Source organism: Megalopta genalis, chromosome 2 (genome assembly GCF_051020955.1).
Source record: "Megalopta genalis isolate 19385.01 chromosome 2, iyMegGena1_principal, whole genome shotgun sequence".
Lineage (NCBI taxonomy): Eukaryota > Metazoa > Arthropoda > Insecta > Hymenoptera > Halictidae > Megalopta > Megalopta genalis.
This window is the reverse complement of record NC_135014.1, coordinates 40242251-40259747: the sequence shown is the minus strand read 5'-3', so window position 1 is coordinate 40259747 and position 17497 is coordinate 40242251. Positions and strand designations below refer to the sequence as shown.

Below are 17497 nucleotides of genomic sequence, written 5' to 3'. Positions count from 1 at the left end.
ACGTTCTGCATCTGTTACAAGTAACAATGAATCACTTTAGAATTTCCCTCGTTAATAATACTAGTAGCAATAAGTGCAATAGAGTAAGTAAGTGCAATACAATGCAGTAAGTGCAATACATCACCAATTTCCTATTTTCTAACCTTCCTACTATTTGAAATTGTAGCAAGAAATTATTATCATAAACGCATCAAATCCGCAATCTGATCATAAACATCGCATAGTTATGCAATGTGTTATTTTGTGTATGCACGTAGATGAATTTAATGAGCGAGAGTCCTTCGTTTGGGAGTATCGTTACGTAATTCATGATATGAATATGAATGTTATATGAGTGTCCTATCTACTAAATGATATACTTTATATTATGTATGTTACAAAGTGTGATCCGAATTGTCAATTGTTGAGAGTAATCGTGTGAGGGAGGATAGGCGAGCCTTGCGGATTATCGAATTATTTTTATTATTTATCAATCACATTCATATTTATGGAAACCGTTATTTCATGTTCCTTATATAATTTGTGAATTTAGTGTGAATTCTTTATTATCCTATTTTACCCACATTGCACAGATCCCACTCGATCTCGAAATCGCTGGGATTCCTCTTCGACGATCTAATGTGCAAACAATCTATTTACACTTCGCCATAGCGAACAACTTCGACAACAACAATTCGATTCAATTTACAACGATTTAAGAGACATTCCGACGTTCCCAGTTTTAAATGGGACACACCGTACACTCGGGAAGACGTAAAATGAACCTAGCATCCGCCACGTACAACGATAAAACCATCCGCTTTTCGAAGGGTTAAGAGATTACGTTATAGTGAGACAGTAAACCGAGATATAAAGGCTATAAACGGTGGGTTCGCATGTCAACGACGTGCTATCATCGCAGCGAAGGAACGTATTACCGTATTTTTAACAATACATACACGCGTATCCAGTTGTCACTATGGAAAAGGACACGTTCCCAGGCGATACGCGGAAAAATCAGCAGAAATTTGGGTCTCCGTCTATCTCTGTCCGGGTCAGGCCAAAAGCTTCGGTTTACGGCAGAGTCTAGTTGCTTATCGTCTCATTCATTATGTAATCGACTTCCTTAACACGTGCATTCACATGTGCCGTCAACACGTTGACATGTCGGCCACAATGGGCGCTTTCTCGCCTGACATTAAAAGTTAATCTTCACGTTAATCCCTCCGCTGAGGAGACCGTCTGCAAACGTCGGGCCGATCTCGGTCGTTTTTATGCCCGACCGACTCGAAAGATGGGACAAACTAATCCGTGTTCGACGCTTCGATCGGAAATGACGCAACAACACAAGAATACAAAATGAGTTACGCGCTAATAAATATGGAAATTTTTATATCTCCCATTGTATCTCCGCGCAAGCATTACAGCGCGCCAGATTAATGAGTCTTTCCTGGTAGAAATAGATAACTCGGTCTCATTCGCGTTATATAGAACCGTAACTTTCGCTCGCCAAATGATTCGAACACTAATTTTCACGTTCTCGAAAAGTCGACCATGTATAAACTGCTATAATTTCGTACAAAAAATTGTACAATATAAGTGAACGCGTTTTCAATTTTAAACTCGTATTGTAAAATTTATGATACGAAGCCTTTACTTTCGCGATCTGCCCTTTATTTTCCAGTAGCATGGTTTTGCATGGTGTCTGTGGGTGGAAAAGTTAAGTAGCTTACAAAAAAGATTAATTTTCATAGAAATAGATTTAAAAATATTCGCGAATTTTTTGGGGGGAAACAAAATCGGCTTATTAGGGTTGTTAAACATTTGAAAATGACATGAATCATCCTTTTTGTAATCGTAATTATAAAAGACAGCTGATTGTGATTGTTAAATGTTCGAGATATTATATGATTGTTTTCATTTTTTAAATGTCAAATAATCTGTTCCTTTTCTTTGTAAACGTAAATTATACCCTAAACTAGCCTAAAATAAATTCTTTATTTTAAAAGTGACATAAATCATCTTATTATTTTCTTTTCTGCAATTGATAAAATCTTGGAAACTTCTAAATATACAAATGCTTGTTGCAAAGAGAGAAAAAAACACTAATTTATTTATGCTTTGCATTGCAGTGAATACATTATGCAAATATACTAACAGTTCTAAATGCTGTTCATTCATATGAATTCGCATAGTAATAAAATTTGTAACTTTGTTATTTCGGAGATATAAACAGTTTCTGAAATATTCAACTGAACAAACAATCCACCTATTTTTAGAGCAGTTTCCGTCATCTCAATGTGGACGTTTGTCGATAGAGAAGTACGTGTTAAATATTTTGCGACGTTGTAGCACCGCGCCACATTTCATAAAAATCGACAACGGTCAACACTTCAGAACCGTTTCCTGATAAACGGTTTCGACGTGTGCTATAACGCAAAAATTGACCAATTTCCTGGAAACAGATTCAAAATGGCATATATATATTTTTTGCAGATTAACAAAGGGTTCAAGTAGTGATGAAACTCTATTGTAATCAGTAAACTGCGGATTTTATGAATGTATAACAAAAGCTAAATAGATACAAATTAGAACAGTGGACAAATTCAAATAATTGAAAATTATCAACATACTATTTTCAATCTATCAAAATTAATAAAGTAAGAAATAAAAATTAATAAAGTAATAAATAAAAGTAAGTAATAAATAAATAAAGTAAATAATAAATAAATACACCTGTGTCTTGCAATTGATCCAGAACATTTTTATTTAGCGTAATGATCCGCAGTCTAATAATCAAATACAAAATTAAAAATATCTCTACATCTAACTTTTGAAAAGTCTTTTTATTTCAAGAGTGAAAAACAATACGATACTTGGAAATATTTGTGATTTTATTTGTAAGTAACGGACACATTGAATCCAAACCTTGTAGCTTCATTTAAATATCCAAGAAAAACGTGCAGAAATTTTTTATGTACGTAAGTAATAGCAATCCCACCAAAACATCTTGAAAAATATGTTCAGTTCCTCAAAGGGAAAAGCTCAAAAAATGGCAACATGTAAAAAACAAATTTTGTATTTATGAAAGAAACTGGTCTACCTTTAACTCACGAAAAAGTAGTGTTGATTAGAATCGAACAAAGGAAGATTAAACGTTGAAAAAAATCATTCAAGTTTCGAGTAAATCAGACGTTTGGCTCATGAAATATCATGTCCGTCGATTCAAAGAATATCGCGTCGAGGAATACTTATTTCAACTGTATTTTGAGGACACAAGCGCTGTCAATATTACTGTAAAGTTACTTTAGAATTATGTTTACAGAATGTAAAAGCAAAAACAATTTTTCAAAGCCATAAAAGAGGGAAACCTCTGGAAAGAGTCTCCAAACCTTAATAAATAAACATTGTAATAAATAAAAGAAGTAACTAATAAAAGTAACTAATAAAAGTAATTAATTATTATTTTTATTAGTTACTTTTTATTATTATTATTAATAAAAATAATAAACTAAAAGTAACTAATAAAAGAAGTTCCAAACACAGTTAAAGAAAAACGTTAAGTTAATTTACACTAGAATAGCTCCTTAAAACAGATGCCGAACAATGCTCGCAGCAGAAAAAGTCCGAAGCACAGTCGGCGAAGCTGGCCAGTGTTAAACGAGATCAATCAACTTGACTTTATGCAGTGCTGCAACACGACCAAAGGGAAGAAACATTCTGCAGAGGCCAATTCCCTGGCATCCGCTGATGGAATCCGTCGTTCATCTGAAATGAAATCATGGGGGTAACGTTTATAGTGATCTGCTGTGCGTCCCTGTTTGTACCCGACGTTGATGATAGGATACGCGAACACCAAGCCCTGATTATTGGTGGCGCGAGTATAACGATAAATTGTAATATAAATTTCCAAGCCATCCCCCGCCCCCCCCACCCGCCCGACCACCACCGGCAGAAATACGAAACGGGTGTTTATTAATCAAACGAAACGTTCGGTTCGTGTGAAGTAAAAAGTGTTGCTAGCAAATCGTTACTTCAATCAACTTGTTTTTCTTTGAACGATTTTAGACGAGGATATTAACACGTACGAAACCACTATCCCGAGAAATGCTATAAAATTATAGGGTTCTAGTGTGAATCTTTGAAAAAATCGATCTCTTTTCACGATTTCTTAAAGAAGGTAGGTTCAGAAATACGGCTACAAAATCTTATGCCTGAATTCATAAAATTAAGAAAATTTCAGCTGTTTGATCATTCGTAATGTGAATGATCAATAGACTGCGGATCTTTGTGCTACTTCTCCCTTAAATAATTTTATCGACAGTTTTAGTTTCGTTTAATTTTTTCTACTATTTTATACTTCAGCTATACAGTTTTCCCATAAATGTATAAAATCCGCAGTTTACGCATGATGCTTATTGAAATGTGCAAAATGTTTTCGGTTATACTTGCTTTATAATTTTGTAATTAAGCAGTTTTGTATTACCAATGAAATTGCGGACTATGCGAACCTAATTATATCTAAAAAGATGCATTAGTGACAATATGATGCGACTTGAAAGCAAAAATTGATATTTTCACAAAAAGATTTCGTTTTATTAATATAAAAACAATTAGTGAATTTAATGATATCGTTACCGATCTGCGTATCTGTATGCGAAACAAATATTTTTTGCACGAGAGGCAAGAAACAAGAAACAAATAAAAAATTTATATTCTTTTAATAATTCCAAAATTCAACCTACATATTTTGGTTATAAATAAATATTGTCCACAATCTAATCATTAAAAATATAGGTTAACATATCGTTGAATACATTTATCAATATGTATGCAAAATTTACAGTCGACTGAATGATTTTACTTTTTAAATTATGTTGCACGTCGATCTGATAATAAGCCACCTCCGTTGAAAGAAGAAAACTTCGTTAAAAAATTCAAGCAACGAACCGTTAAGGTGCCGTTAAATTTGTGTCTGTCTTTTGTTAATCTACTATTGCAGTCTCATAAAATAAATCTTTTCCTGGTAACATTTTTTGCAGAACAGTTGGTTCGTGTTTGAGAACTGTTCATAGTTCATTAATCCACATTACTGATACCTTTATGATTTTGCTATGCATGCTTTATAGACTGTACAATTTTTCCTTTTGTTTTAAGAGTTTAGACTTGTATACTCACTCGTTTGTCATCGTGATGCCTTATCGTGTTCGACAGAATGATTAAACAAGTGGCCGCGTATCTTTAACGCACTTGCGTGACGCACGGCTGAAAAAACAGCTGTAACTTCGTCAAAACATTGAATTTGGTGTTGAAACATCAGTAAGGTGTATATAATATAATATAATTAGTGATCTATACATAAAAGAATTTTTTAGACAAATCGAAACTGTAAAATGTGTTACAGTAAAAATTGGTTCTTGAATTAGATATTAATTGAATTAACAAAATTAATGTCTACGCTAAGAATGACCGACGATAAATACCAATGTATAAATACATAGGTAATGTACACGGATCTGGACAAATTTTATTTGAAATAAAAATGGAAAATAACTATATGAAATCATTTATTTCAGACTGTTATTTTCAATACCGTTGCTTGAAAATAAAAATAATATCGATTCATTTGAGATTTCTTTATTTAAAATTAGCCGAAAGAAATAATGCTAAAGGGTAATAATCAACGAGAAGATTTTATTTCATGAAATTTTCACAACTTGTTTAAAGTAAACATGTGTAAATCACACATCTCCAAACATTAAATTTAACTTCATAATTATCTCAAATAATTATAAAATAAAATAACGCGTTATTTGAAACAATATTTCAAATAAAGATGGATTGTTGAATTAGAAGAAAATTTTTGCTAAAAGAAAGGCCAACGATAAATAGCAATAAGATGTAGTCAAGTATGTCACAGTAAAAATGAATTTTTGAATTAGAAATACAGTAGTAATTTTCGCTCGAAGAATGGCCGACGCAATAGAATCTCTGAATTGAATGAATATCGGGCGCAGAGGTTTTCGAAAGAATACACACGTAAATGCTTGAGATTAAATTAAAGACATTTTTATTGGATTTTTTCAAACACTGTAATTTGAGACAGTGCAGTACAGCACTAAAGCGACGTTGGTAGATCGGTGTTGATCAGTCTGGACGACGAAGCAGAGTCAAGTGTATCATCGTTGCGTTATCACAATACGTTGTATCGTCGAACGACGACGTGTAAAATAAATACAGGCGAGAACGAGAGAAGGAGAAGAGTTCGCGCGGGTTATGGGCGAATCGTCAACGAAACGTAGAAAAGTATCGAAATTACTTAATGATAACGCGACATCTCGAGGTCCTCCCTCTTCGGCTCATTCTCTTTCTCTCTTTCTTCATCGGAGATCAGATATAGCGGAGAGTGCGGGTGGCGAACACGATCTTAATCTTTAAACGACAAATTAAACGGAACTCGACGAGAAACGGTTCTCAACGATTACAAACCCAAAAAAAGAAAAAAAAAAAAAACAGAAAAACGTAAAACGAGTTCGTGTGATCGTACGCATGATACACAATTCGATTGTTCTAAAAAAGAAAAAAAGACGATCAACGAGACACAAAGCGGTTCGAATCGCTATAGTCCTCGGCACGGAGCCACAAAAAAAAAATTTCAAGGAAGTCAAACAAAGATAGATTATTTTCACGATAATAAATTAAAATATATATGCTTGCGGGGACAATGAGAAGGAACAAAACGAGCCGCGTTCTGCGCGATTCAAGATCCTTCCCTTTGGATCGCAGAAAGCACGATCACCGTTCCTCGCGAAAGCTATACCAATCGGTTGGCGAAGCAGTCCGCCGCGTGATCGTGGGATATGAAAAAAGATGGGGAACGCGATACACTCAAGACTGGGAACATCGACACGAATCAATTGAAAAACGCTAAACGACGGGGGATTGGCGCGCGTTCAGACGCGCAACGAGAGCGAACGTTGTCTGAACGGCTTTTCCCGAGCACCCGAAGAATACCACAGGCGATGTTATTAAAGCAGCAACAACGCGGTGTCTCCGCGTATCTCATACGCGGCACGTGCTGCTTTAACAAGCGTCAGCGTCAATATTTGTCTGTTGCTACTTAGCAATAAAACTTGCTACGTACTCGGCGCGAACCAGCAAGAGAGAAATATTGCTCGTACGATTCTTCGCGCGAGAACTTTGTGTCTCGTCGGTTAGGTCGCCCGGGACACGAAGCGTCTACGTCTAATTAGTCGCCGGTAATGCTCTCGCGGCTCGCTCTCATTTTGTGTTTTCTTCGTTTCATTTCGTTTCGTTTCTTTTTATCTCATATTTTCATTTTACTTCGCTCTCTTTTCACTTCTTTCGCTGCCCTCTCGAAATCTCGCCGCGTCGTCTTTGTATTTTCTCTAACGGTCTAATGGTAAATAAAAGGCGGACCGTTCAACGCGCGACTTTTCTTCTCTATACACATATAGACAACGGTGTGGTAATCTAAGTAGATCGCCTTACAGTCTAGGCCTTACACTCTAAACGAAAGAGGACATGGTGGACGCGGACGAGGCTCTCGGCGGACCTGGCGTTGCAACGGTAGCTTCACATCGTCGGGGACGCTTTTCTCGCGTGCCTTTGTTTCTACGGTCACAGGCGCACGAGATTCGCAACTATTTTTCAACGCTCGAAATTCGATGATCTTTTAAACGGTCGGTGCTCGACGATCTTTCAAACGGTTGCTACTCGACGATTTTTTAAACCGTTGGTACTCGATGGTCTTCTTTTTTTTTACACGATTAGTACTGCGCCATCGGTTTCTCGATTGATCAGTTTTGAGGACAGAATTTAGGATAACAGTACCTAATCGTTCGAGTGAAAAGAATTGCGCTTCGTTTTATTCGTAGTCGAATTTTCTTTATTTTCTTTTTTCTCGCGTCTTAAATCCTCTGCGCGGTTTTCATAATCGTAACGGAAAAGGAAAACAAAACTTTTTGTTGTTAATAAACGCTATGCAAACAGTGTGTAACGTTTGTACAGAGAGATCCGTCTCGAAAATAAAGATTTTCTTCATTCTGATTGTATTTCTTCTTTTGTAACAATCTCGAAATAAATACACACGCGAGGATCGAGCAATAAATAGAAACGCTTGAAAAAGTTTCTAAGAAAGTAAAACACAATTAATAATATAATAAAAAAAAACATAATCGAAAGAAAGAAAAATTATTACCAGTTAAGTTGAAAATAAACATTTACCATTTTCAGTAATTGCTACCGAATTGAAATCTTTCCCACATCGTTCAAATGATCATTTTCGAAGTACACTCTCGCCGTATATTCGCATGAATTTGCACAAGTAATAACGTTTAAGTAACGTATTTCGTAAAGTAAGAATGTACGCGCGATGGTATTTATCAAATCGGCAGCATTGATAACGATATTGCAACGATGCTGACCCTAATGCAATATTTGCGCAAAGAATAATAACGGTGCTCGTGAAATCTGCGTAAAGATAACATTTCGCCGAGGCAGAAGTATTTCTCTTCTATTAATTTCTTTAATAAACGTACAAACGATTCGGATAACTTTTCGATCCGGAGGAATCCACAACGGAGCTGCGGAGTCATAAACATCGGTAAGTAACAGAAAAATAACACCGTGCTGCAGAGAAGTACGCGAAGGTAAATATGTCCTCCGTGCAATCAACGGTTACGAATAAAATATTCCTGTCCGTGAAAGAACGGTGTGCGGAACCAATTACCGTATAAATTCATTACTTGTTTGCAACTCGTTTGCATTTTACGGCTTGACAAAAAAAAAAAAGAGGAAAGACAAAACCATCGGGTGTATCGCGCCGGTAAAGTGCTTCGCTATATACGGCTTCGAAAAACTGACCGAGGCCAATCGAGAAACCGATTTCAGCTTTGCGAGTCAGAAAAATCTCATCGGTCCACGAAAATTGTTCTCGTTAAGATGAAATGAAAATTGTAACAGTCCCGCTCGTTCTGCTGCATGCGATCGAACGATCAAGCGCGCCTCGATACGAAACATTCTTCGAGTACGATTTTCAAGAGAGCACGGCTGTTAGAATTTTCAACGGTACTGTACGGAGCAACGTTAATTGGTGTTTACGAGACTGAACAATCCTCTGTAGCGTATTGTTTCGGACATTTCACACCATCACATTTTCACTAAATACGGTCCCCGACCTAATTGCGTTATATGTGCCAGTGTGGCGAAGTTTAAACAATCGTGCGACATTACGTTTGCGAAAATTAACACGTGTTAACACGTTTACTGTTTCAAATACGTGTCATGGTTACATCTACGTAGTTATACTGTACGCGGGTTTGCTAGATACAAGGAAACGTTTCTTTTCTTCGTATGATGCAGAAACTTGCAATTTAAAAAATAGGAAAGATCTATTTTAAATAATATATAAGGTTTGAGCATCGCAAAAATAATTGTTGTATTTCTCGGACAAGTATAATTCACGATGTTGGAAGTAGAACAACGATATTAGAAAGCTGATCGTTTAAACAATTACAGAGAAAGATCATTCCTTCGCAAGTTTAACGTACAAACAGTGAAGGCATTAACGTATTTTTCTTTCCTTCGGAGAAATGAAAATTTTAAACCACTAAATTACAATGAACCTAAAACATCATTTTGTCTGTTATCGATTATAAGGCTAAACAAAATATCGTGTGCACGATGAAAACACGACAAAATAAATCACACACTTTTTTAGGATCTACATTTCTAACAAAATTGAATTCTTTCTGACGACACACTTCTCAAAATGTCTCCAGAATAATATATATTACTATATAATATATTACTATAATAATATATATTACTATATAATATATTACTATAATAATATATATTACTATATAATATATTACTATATAATATATTACTATAATAATATATATTACTATATAATATATTACTATATAATATATATTACTATAATAATATATATTACTATAATATATATTACTCTGGAGACAAACCTTCTGGTTTCGATTAAAATATTAACAGCATCAGCTGGTCAAAGATGAAACATGAATTTAATTCAGTCGTTTCTCGATCGCGAGTTTCGTATCGACGGTTTGCCGGCAGAGGATATACAGCCAGATAGACCCCAATAGACTTGTTCCGTATTCTTAACGGAAGACATACAGCGAAGTCGTAAAACAGTCCACAGCTAGCGACGGGACTGATTGATGGTTGTGTCATAGGCAGGTCTCGGGCCCGCGGTGCTGCATCCCATTTCGAATTTTTGCAAGACTACCGAGAGACTGACTTAGAGTTGAGACACTTCCTACAGTCCTGGGCAAACTTTCGAGACCCCTTGCATTCGAGATTTCTGTCCAGGAGTTCATCCCGCGGTACGAAAACACACTTAGCCCGTCTGACAGTTTCCGCGACTTCGTTACAGCCCCCTCCACACGAAAAGTAATTGCACCGGTTCGCAACGGGACGATCCGACTGCAGATTTTCGTGCGCTCTATTCGCGCGCGCGAACCCACAGAATAAAGCGAACGATTCGACCGAAATTTCAAACGGTTTCCAGTCGACCTCGCCGATCGAGTGAGAAACATCGCCGCGGAAATCCAGCGACGACACGAAAATTGCACCGAACGCGTTCGGTCAGACCATGCACCTCGTCCGTGGTAAATGATGCTTTCTTACGCGTGTGGTATGTATATTAAATACGTGTACGTGTGTCGGTTTTTGTTCTCCCTAGTATCTCTATCAACGTGAAGTTCTCGTATCGCGTACGAAAAAGACGTTGGCAAAAAGATTTGTGTACGTCGGTGGCCGTCGTACGCAGACTTTTTTTTCGGCTGGACAAGTCGACCTATCACCGGACGCCATCGCAGTCAACGCGACACGAAGAGTCCCCCGCGAGTGTGATCGATCGACTCGTTCCTATGTTTCGTTTCCGTAGGTTCACGCGAAATCCGCGCGATGCCCTTTGACTAAACCGAGAGGGTACAGTTATACGCTGCGCACACGAACGAATCGGCCTCGATAAATTCCTGTTACGCCTTATTACACGCCGTTTCCATGAAAAATCGCGACGAAAAACGGTTCTCACCGTGTAACAGCCGACCGTCTGCGTGCCAATTCGCCAGGCCGCGCGCGAAATATTAGCCCGTTTCGCGTCTCGGCTGACATACACACTTTTTTAAACGGCCGAACAAACACGCAGGCTGCCGCGGCCGGGGACAAAGTCGAACCGAATTTTCGAAAGTTTTAACACCGGAAGCGATTCAAAGCGGGTTAGAAACGAATCGGTGCCTCCAGTGTTAATAAATGTTGATATCAAACTGTATACAACGGTGTGCATGATTTTTGGCGATATCGGAGCCTTGGTCGAGCCGACGCTTTCGGTATCTCGGAACGAAAACGACGTATCCGATGAACGAAATGAGTCTTTGTTTAACCGGTGAAGCCAGTCGAAAACCTATTTATTAACAACGCGTCTCTGAAAAAGGGCGGTTATCGAAAAGCGCGATTCGCGCGACCGAGGGAGGAAATTGGATGAAAATAAATATTTTCGAGCCTGGCTTCTCGTCCGGCGGTTAAACGCTACAAGACTGCCCCCGGAACGGATCGATGAAAGAAGATTTTCACGAACAGCATGTAAAATGCTGTTCGGAGGCTCTGGTAAAAGCCTGGGAGAAAAACGCAAAGTGCCGGCGTTCGATGGGAAAATAATGAATCGTGCGGCCGAAGAGCGCAGCCGGGCATCGCGTGACCGCGGTTGGGAAGGGAGAATCGCGCAGACATGAAATACGAGCTCTCCTGACGATCACTGGACGATTCCATCGATTATTACGATTTAAACAGTCGCGACTCTATTTGTCTCGTTGATGGTGGTCGGCGCGGCGCGGCGCGGCGGCGAGAAAAAGACGCTATCTCGTTGGTGTCGATCGAACGTGCAACCATCAATTACTAGAGCTCGGCCAACCCCGCCTCGGACAACAAGGGAGGACAACTGCGCTCGCAGTAATTTTCATTCGACCGAGCGGTTACTCGTTATTCTCGAATCACTGGATTTTCGTTCACAATTCGAATTTAAAGACCGTCCGAGTGACACCAAACTCCGTCAAGGAAGCGGAAAATCACGCGCGCGAGCGTTTGCTGGAACAAATATAGTTTGTGGAGAGCGAATGGAAACGATCGTTGAATGAAAATCCCGAGACACGCGGAGCCGATAGCAGCGAAGTCAACCTAGATTCGCTTAATCGCAGCCTCTCCGGTTTATCGGACAGGCTTAAGCGGCCGTTTGAGTCTCAAGAAAGTCACTATATTTGTTCCAACGACGACGGAGGACCCGATGGCGCGTCCCTTAGCTCCCACCACACCTGGCTTCATTGAAACCGATTCAATCGAAAATGCGAGCCAACCACCACTTATTAGCAGCACGGCGTCATCGACAAACAAACCGCATACACTCGCGACGTCCAGGTACGATCCTCCAGAAGCTACACCCAATGCGTGAACGCACGCACGCACGCACGCACGTCACGTATAGTGTGTGTATACAACGTACACCGTTAGGAGGAAGAATCGTTCGACACGTAGCTTTGCTCGTTACCGCCGGTTACACTCGTCGATCGTCGAAGACTGTGCAACGTGGGCGTCATTGCGGGGACAAGTGTCGAGTATGGTCGACGGCGGAGGAACAGTCGGGTCAATGAAATTAAGATGCTGTACCAACAACCGAGACTTTCTACACCGCACAAATTATCCCCGTGTTCGAACGACTCGAAGAATTTCTAACGAACTCTGCCGCGGTGTACAGTTAGATATCTGTTCAAAGAAAGATGTCGACGACTGGGGTTGAACCGTTGGATGGATTTTGCCGAGAGTCGGCAGGGTTGCTTTGGATCGGATTGTCTCAAATCGTAAAATTCCTGAATACGAAAGACAGCGTCGTCGTCGACGTTGCCCGTGATAATTTCGAACAGTCCTCGGTGAAAGTAATACGACCGTGTTATACATTGACATCACTCGAAAGAAACCGCGACTCTCTGGGACTTGCTCTCGCAACTGGCACCCCTCGTGACTTCAAGGTTCACCGTCGACCATACGCGCACGAACTTCGCTAGCATTCGATACGTATACAGCAGGTTTTCGAGCTACTCCGTCGCGCGTACCGGCGAACTAATTGAACCTCCAGGGTCGCCTCTTTCGTTCACGCACACGATTTCGACTTTCCTTCCGCTCGCACACATCGACAAACCACAATAGTGCACACGCGCGCGACTGCTCTGTTTCCGTTCGAACGAGCCCACATCAGGCCAGGCAGAGGGGATGGTACCGTTCACTCCTCTGCCTGCAGCAACGTACGGAAGTCCTGCTGCAACTTGGACTCGTGGTAACTCCAAATATCGCTGAAGTCTTCCTCGTCCTCGTCGACCTCCTCCGTTTGATCGAAGATCAGTTTGTCGTCGCCGGGCGCCGGGGCGTTCGGTGACGCCGAGTAGAACTTGATCTCGAGATCCCGATGGCCGTTCGGCGACGTTATGATCTCGGTGGAGACCTCCAAGCCTTTGGGCGACGACACGGTACCGTTCACTAGCCCCGGGCCGGACGACCCGACGCCATTCGTCGGGATACCGATCGAGTCGCCGCGCCATAGCGTTCGACGCTTGCCACTCTCAGTCTGTCCCCTATCACCGATCACACCAACGTCTTTACTGGGCGCGGCGATCTCCTCGCTGAAGTAGCTGGACGGGTCGCTCCAGCTGCGTCTAAGCACGACGCCGGAGCCGGCGTCCTTCTCCGGATGTACCAGATGGTCGTTCAGCAGTTTCTCGACGCTGTGCCCTTGGCAGTTGAGGGTGGGTCGCGAAAGGAACAGCGGTACGTGCGAGAAATGGTTCGAGCAGAACTCGGTGGCGGCCGGCGTGTAAAACGGCGAGTAACAGTTCTGGTCTACGTCCCAGATCAGGCCGGAGGGGTCGCAGTACCTGCATTGGCACGAGCCTAATCCGTCCTTGATGCCGTCCTCGCAGCCCACCAGGTTGTACTCGTGGAGATAACGCGGCACCACGTGGTGGTGGTGGTGGTGGCTGCCGTGCCTGTATCCTTTCGGGACCGTTCGAATTTGCACCGGTACCACGACGTTTCTGTTGTCGTCCAGCACTTTCACTTCCACGTGCCGGTGTGCATACCTCTGTCTCGCGTCGGCGATCTCCTGCGCCGACATGCTCGCTGTCTGCGCTCTACACCCGGCGTACACGCTTTCCCTCGCTATGGGTGGCCTTCTGTGATTCCTGAGCTGAGGCGCGGCCTCGTAACAGCCGGCCGTGTACGGTTTTAAAGGGACCGCGTTGCTCGAGTCGCTGGCCACGCTCGCGCCGGACTGCTGTTGTTCCTCGTGTTTCGCAACCTCGCCGACCGCCGGGTTATTCGTCGTCGGCTTCCTGTCCTTCTTTCTGCGCTTACGGGGCTTGATTATCCGCGGCAAACTGTTCTCGGAGTTGTTCGAGCCCGAGCTCTCGTCGCTGGCGATGCTCAGCGAATCGATGTTCGCTATGTTCGCCGGCCCGGTGCTCTCCTTGCCGGCGCAATCGGGCTTCGGGCTACCCTGCGGCTTCTTCGGCAGCTCGGGCCTCTGCGGCCGCGACGGACACCTCGCGGCACCGTTCATCGTCCCGTTCGTCGTACCGTTCCCATTACCGTGGACGTAACTATTAACCGAGCCACCACTGCACGCCGCATTGCTAATGCCATTAACGTTCCCGACGCTGTTGTGCAGCTTGCCTCGATTGTGAAACCGACCGGTCAAGATTAGCGGCGCTCCCTGCGTGTGGATGGCGAGCCTGGAGAGCGGATTCTTGGGCAGGTGTGACGACACTTGCTGGTCGCAGACCTGCTGTTGCTGTTGCGGCGGCGGCGGCGGCTGCTGCTGCTGTTGTTGCGGCGGTTGCTGTTGCTGTTGACCGAGGGATGGCGACGATCTCTGGTTACACCTTCGCGGGCTCGACGTCATGGATATCAAAGGGGCGCCAGCCCAACCGCCGGGACCATATTGCACCTGGTCGTTCGCGAAACTCTGTCCGTTGTAGCAACCCCTTGTCTTACCACGCGAGACAGGATCCTTTTTAGCCACGATCGGCTTGTGCGGCGCAGACCTCAGGTTCGACGATATCAAACAGCTACCAATGTAACGCTCCACCTCTACGCCGCCCTGCGAGGCTGGGCTCATCTTATATCACCGACGTTGCCGATGCTGTTATCTTTCCTCGCGCGATCCTACACTTCAGGCTTGCATTAACTACCTGGATACATCGCCGTAGCACAATCACACGTTCACACCGACCGAACGTTTCTTCCCTCTCGTTTTCCTTTTTCTCGAAACTTACACACTTACGGTGTTTAGCCCATCGTCATGGTGTACAACTCGCGCTGCAACCGCACCGAGTCTCGGCGGCTCGGCGACACTGCTGGGGAAAAAAAAGAGTGGCGACGACCACGACAATGTTACGATTCTACAGAACTCTCTGACTAACCGTACGAAGCCGCAGCCGGAACGACACTGAAGCTGGATCCGGCGAGCGCGCCTACACCGTATTTCGCCTCGTTCTGCGACGCGAGCCAACCCCCACTAACTCCCGTCGCTACCACTTCCACCGTTACTGCCTCTACTACCCCACTCGATGCCAATACACACGTCCCCACCACCTCCGCCGCCACCTTTCTTTACAATGTACCTCTCCGCGCCGATGAACGAAACTTTATGCTCCTACACACGCATAACGCCGTTCCTTCCTGTGTGGACGATCCTGTCACAGTTTAGATAGGCGCCGAAGAAAGCTGAGCAGGAAAGACAGGAGGATATGAATGTCGTACCCGCGGCCAGAAAGTGGAAATGATGGAAATTAACGGGGAACGAACTTCTCCACAAGCCTGTTTTCACGCGGCGTGTGCTACTCGCTTTTTGTGGCGCGATCATCAGCGTTATCAGAAAACGACCACCGAATCTGAGCATTCGAAAGCGTGATCGCGTCTTTCGCGACGTTATTTAGAACAGTTTCTTTATGCGGATTTTATCGGTGAAGGGTGGTGCCTGCTATTAGCTGAGAGAAGCTTTGCATTGGTGTTAGATATTTTTAATGTTGGATCTAATTGATAAAACACGCAAAAATTATCTTCTATATCACCTCTTTGAACTCTTGAGACAATGCTGCTTTGTAGCTTTCGATTGTGCTTTTATCTTGATTGTTTACGTTAGTAAAATGATTGTCACTCTTTTGATCTTCCAGTCGTACTGTAGAGACGTGCTTTATTCATTCTTCAAAATAGAGTTGTAATTATATTGAAAAGTATTACACAGTGGTTTATTTAAGAGTCGAATTTTCAATATTTAAGGATGTAATTTAAATTTATACTTTATTTTTCTTGCTGCTTTTGGGGTTTTATTGGTTCTAATAAAGATGCTTCGCTTGCCAATTGTATTTTTTTCAATAAATGTTTTATGAATAATAATGGAATGTTATAAACTGAGATGCATACTATTTTCTAATTATTATCATCAAATATATTTTTATACTCAGCTCACATCAATGCTATCGTTAAACGAAAAAACCTTTGATACCTATAATTATATATTAGGTAAAATTAAAATTAAAAGAGAATTTTAATTAAATTAAATTAAATTAAATTAAATTAAATTAAATTAAATCCTGTTATTCAATGTTGTACTATTAATAGACACAAATTCGTACGGGAGTTAAATAATAAATATAGCTCAATAAAATTATTTAGTATCACAGATTCATAAAAAATTAAGTTACAGATTTTTTTCCAAGTGACTAGATGTCTGATATGATATTTTAATAGAGAAAATTTTATTCAATATAGCAAAAATAACTAAACTACACGTCATTATGGAAAATAAAAATTTCTAAAATCGATTAGGTTAGTGGAGTTTATTACTGTGGGCTGACCAATTGTCGTGTCTTTAGTTTGTTTTCTGACATAATTAACTTCATATTCTTAGCGAATAAGACATATTACATTTTTTTATTTAAAAATAAACAATATAAATGAAAAGACAAATTTAATATGTATTATTCAATAAAAATAAAGTTAATTGTGTCCGAAAACAAACCAGAAGCACAGCGTTTGGTTATCTGACATTTCATAACTCTGAAATACTGCAATAATATTCATACATTCTTTTAATGCTTCCACCATTTTCTATTTCATCCATTCATTTTTTCCATGTATTCAAAAAATTCGCGGTCTAATTAGAACATAAATCTTAAAAAACATTTTCGTTCCTTCAAAGTCTTCATTGCAATTAAAATTTTTTATTTAAATCTGGTAATTAAAATAATATAAATAATATTAAATGAAGAAATACAGTTTGATCTAACTCCTGTTTCGTATAGTCCACACAGAAAGATCTTATTGCATATAAATTATAAATGTTTATGAAATAACATTTATAGTAATTAGTTAAATAACATTTAAGTAACACATAAAGAAAAACCGA

At 41.0% G+C, this 17497-nt stretch overlaps 2 protein-coding genes across 6 annotated transcripts in view; both read right to left on the bottom strand.

Annotated features, from left to right (window-relative positions):
* The window catches only part of LOC117219489 (CCR4-NOT transcription complex subunit 6-like), an 816126-nt gene that overhangs the window by 685105 nt on the left and 113524 nt on the right, over window positions 1–17497 (bottom strand). The window lies entirely within an intron of this gene.
* Window positions 6027–15692, bottom strand: LOC117219485 (uncharacterized). Its single transcript, XM_076519373.1, has one exon. The coding sequence runs from the start codon at window positions 15203–15205 to the stop codon at window positions 13316–13318; it is 1890 nt and encodes a 629-aa protein (XP_076375488.1). The 5' UTR covers window positions 15206–15692; the 3' UTR covers window positions 6027–13315.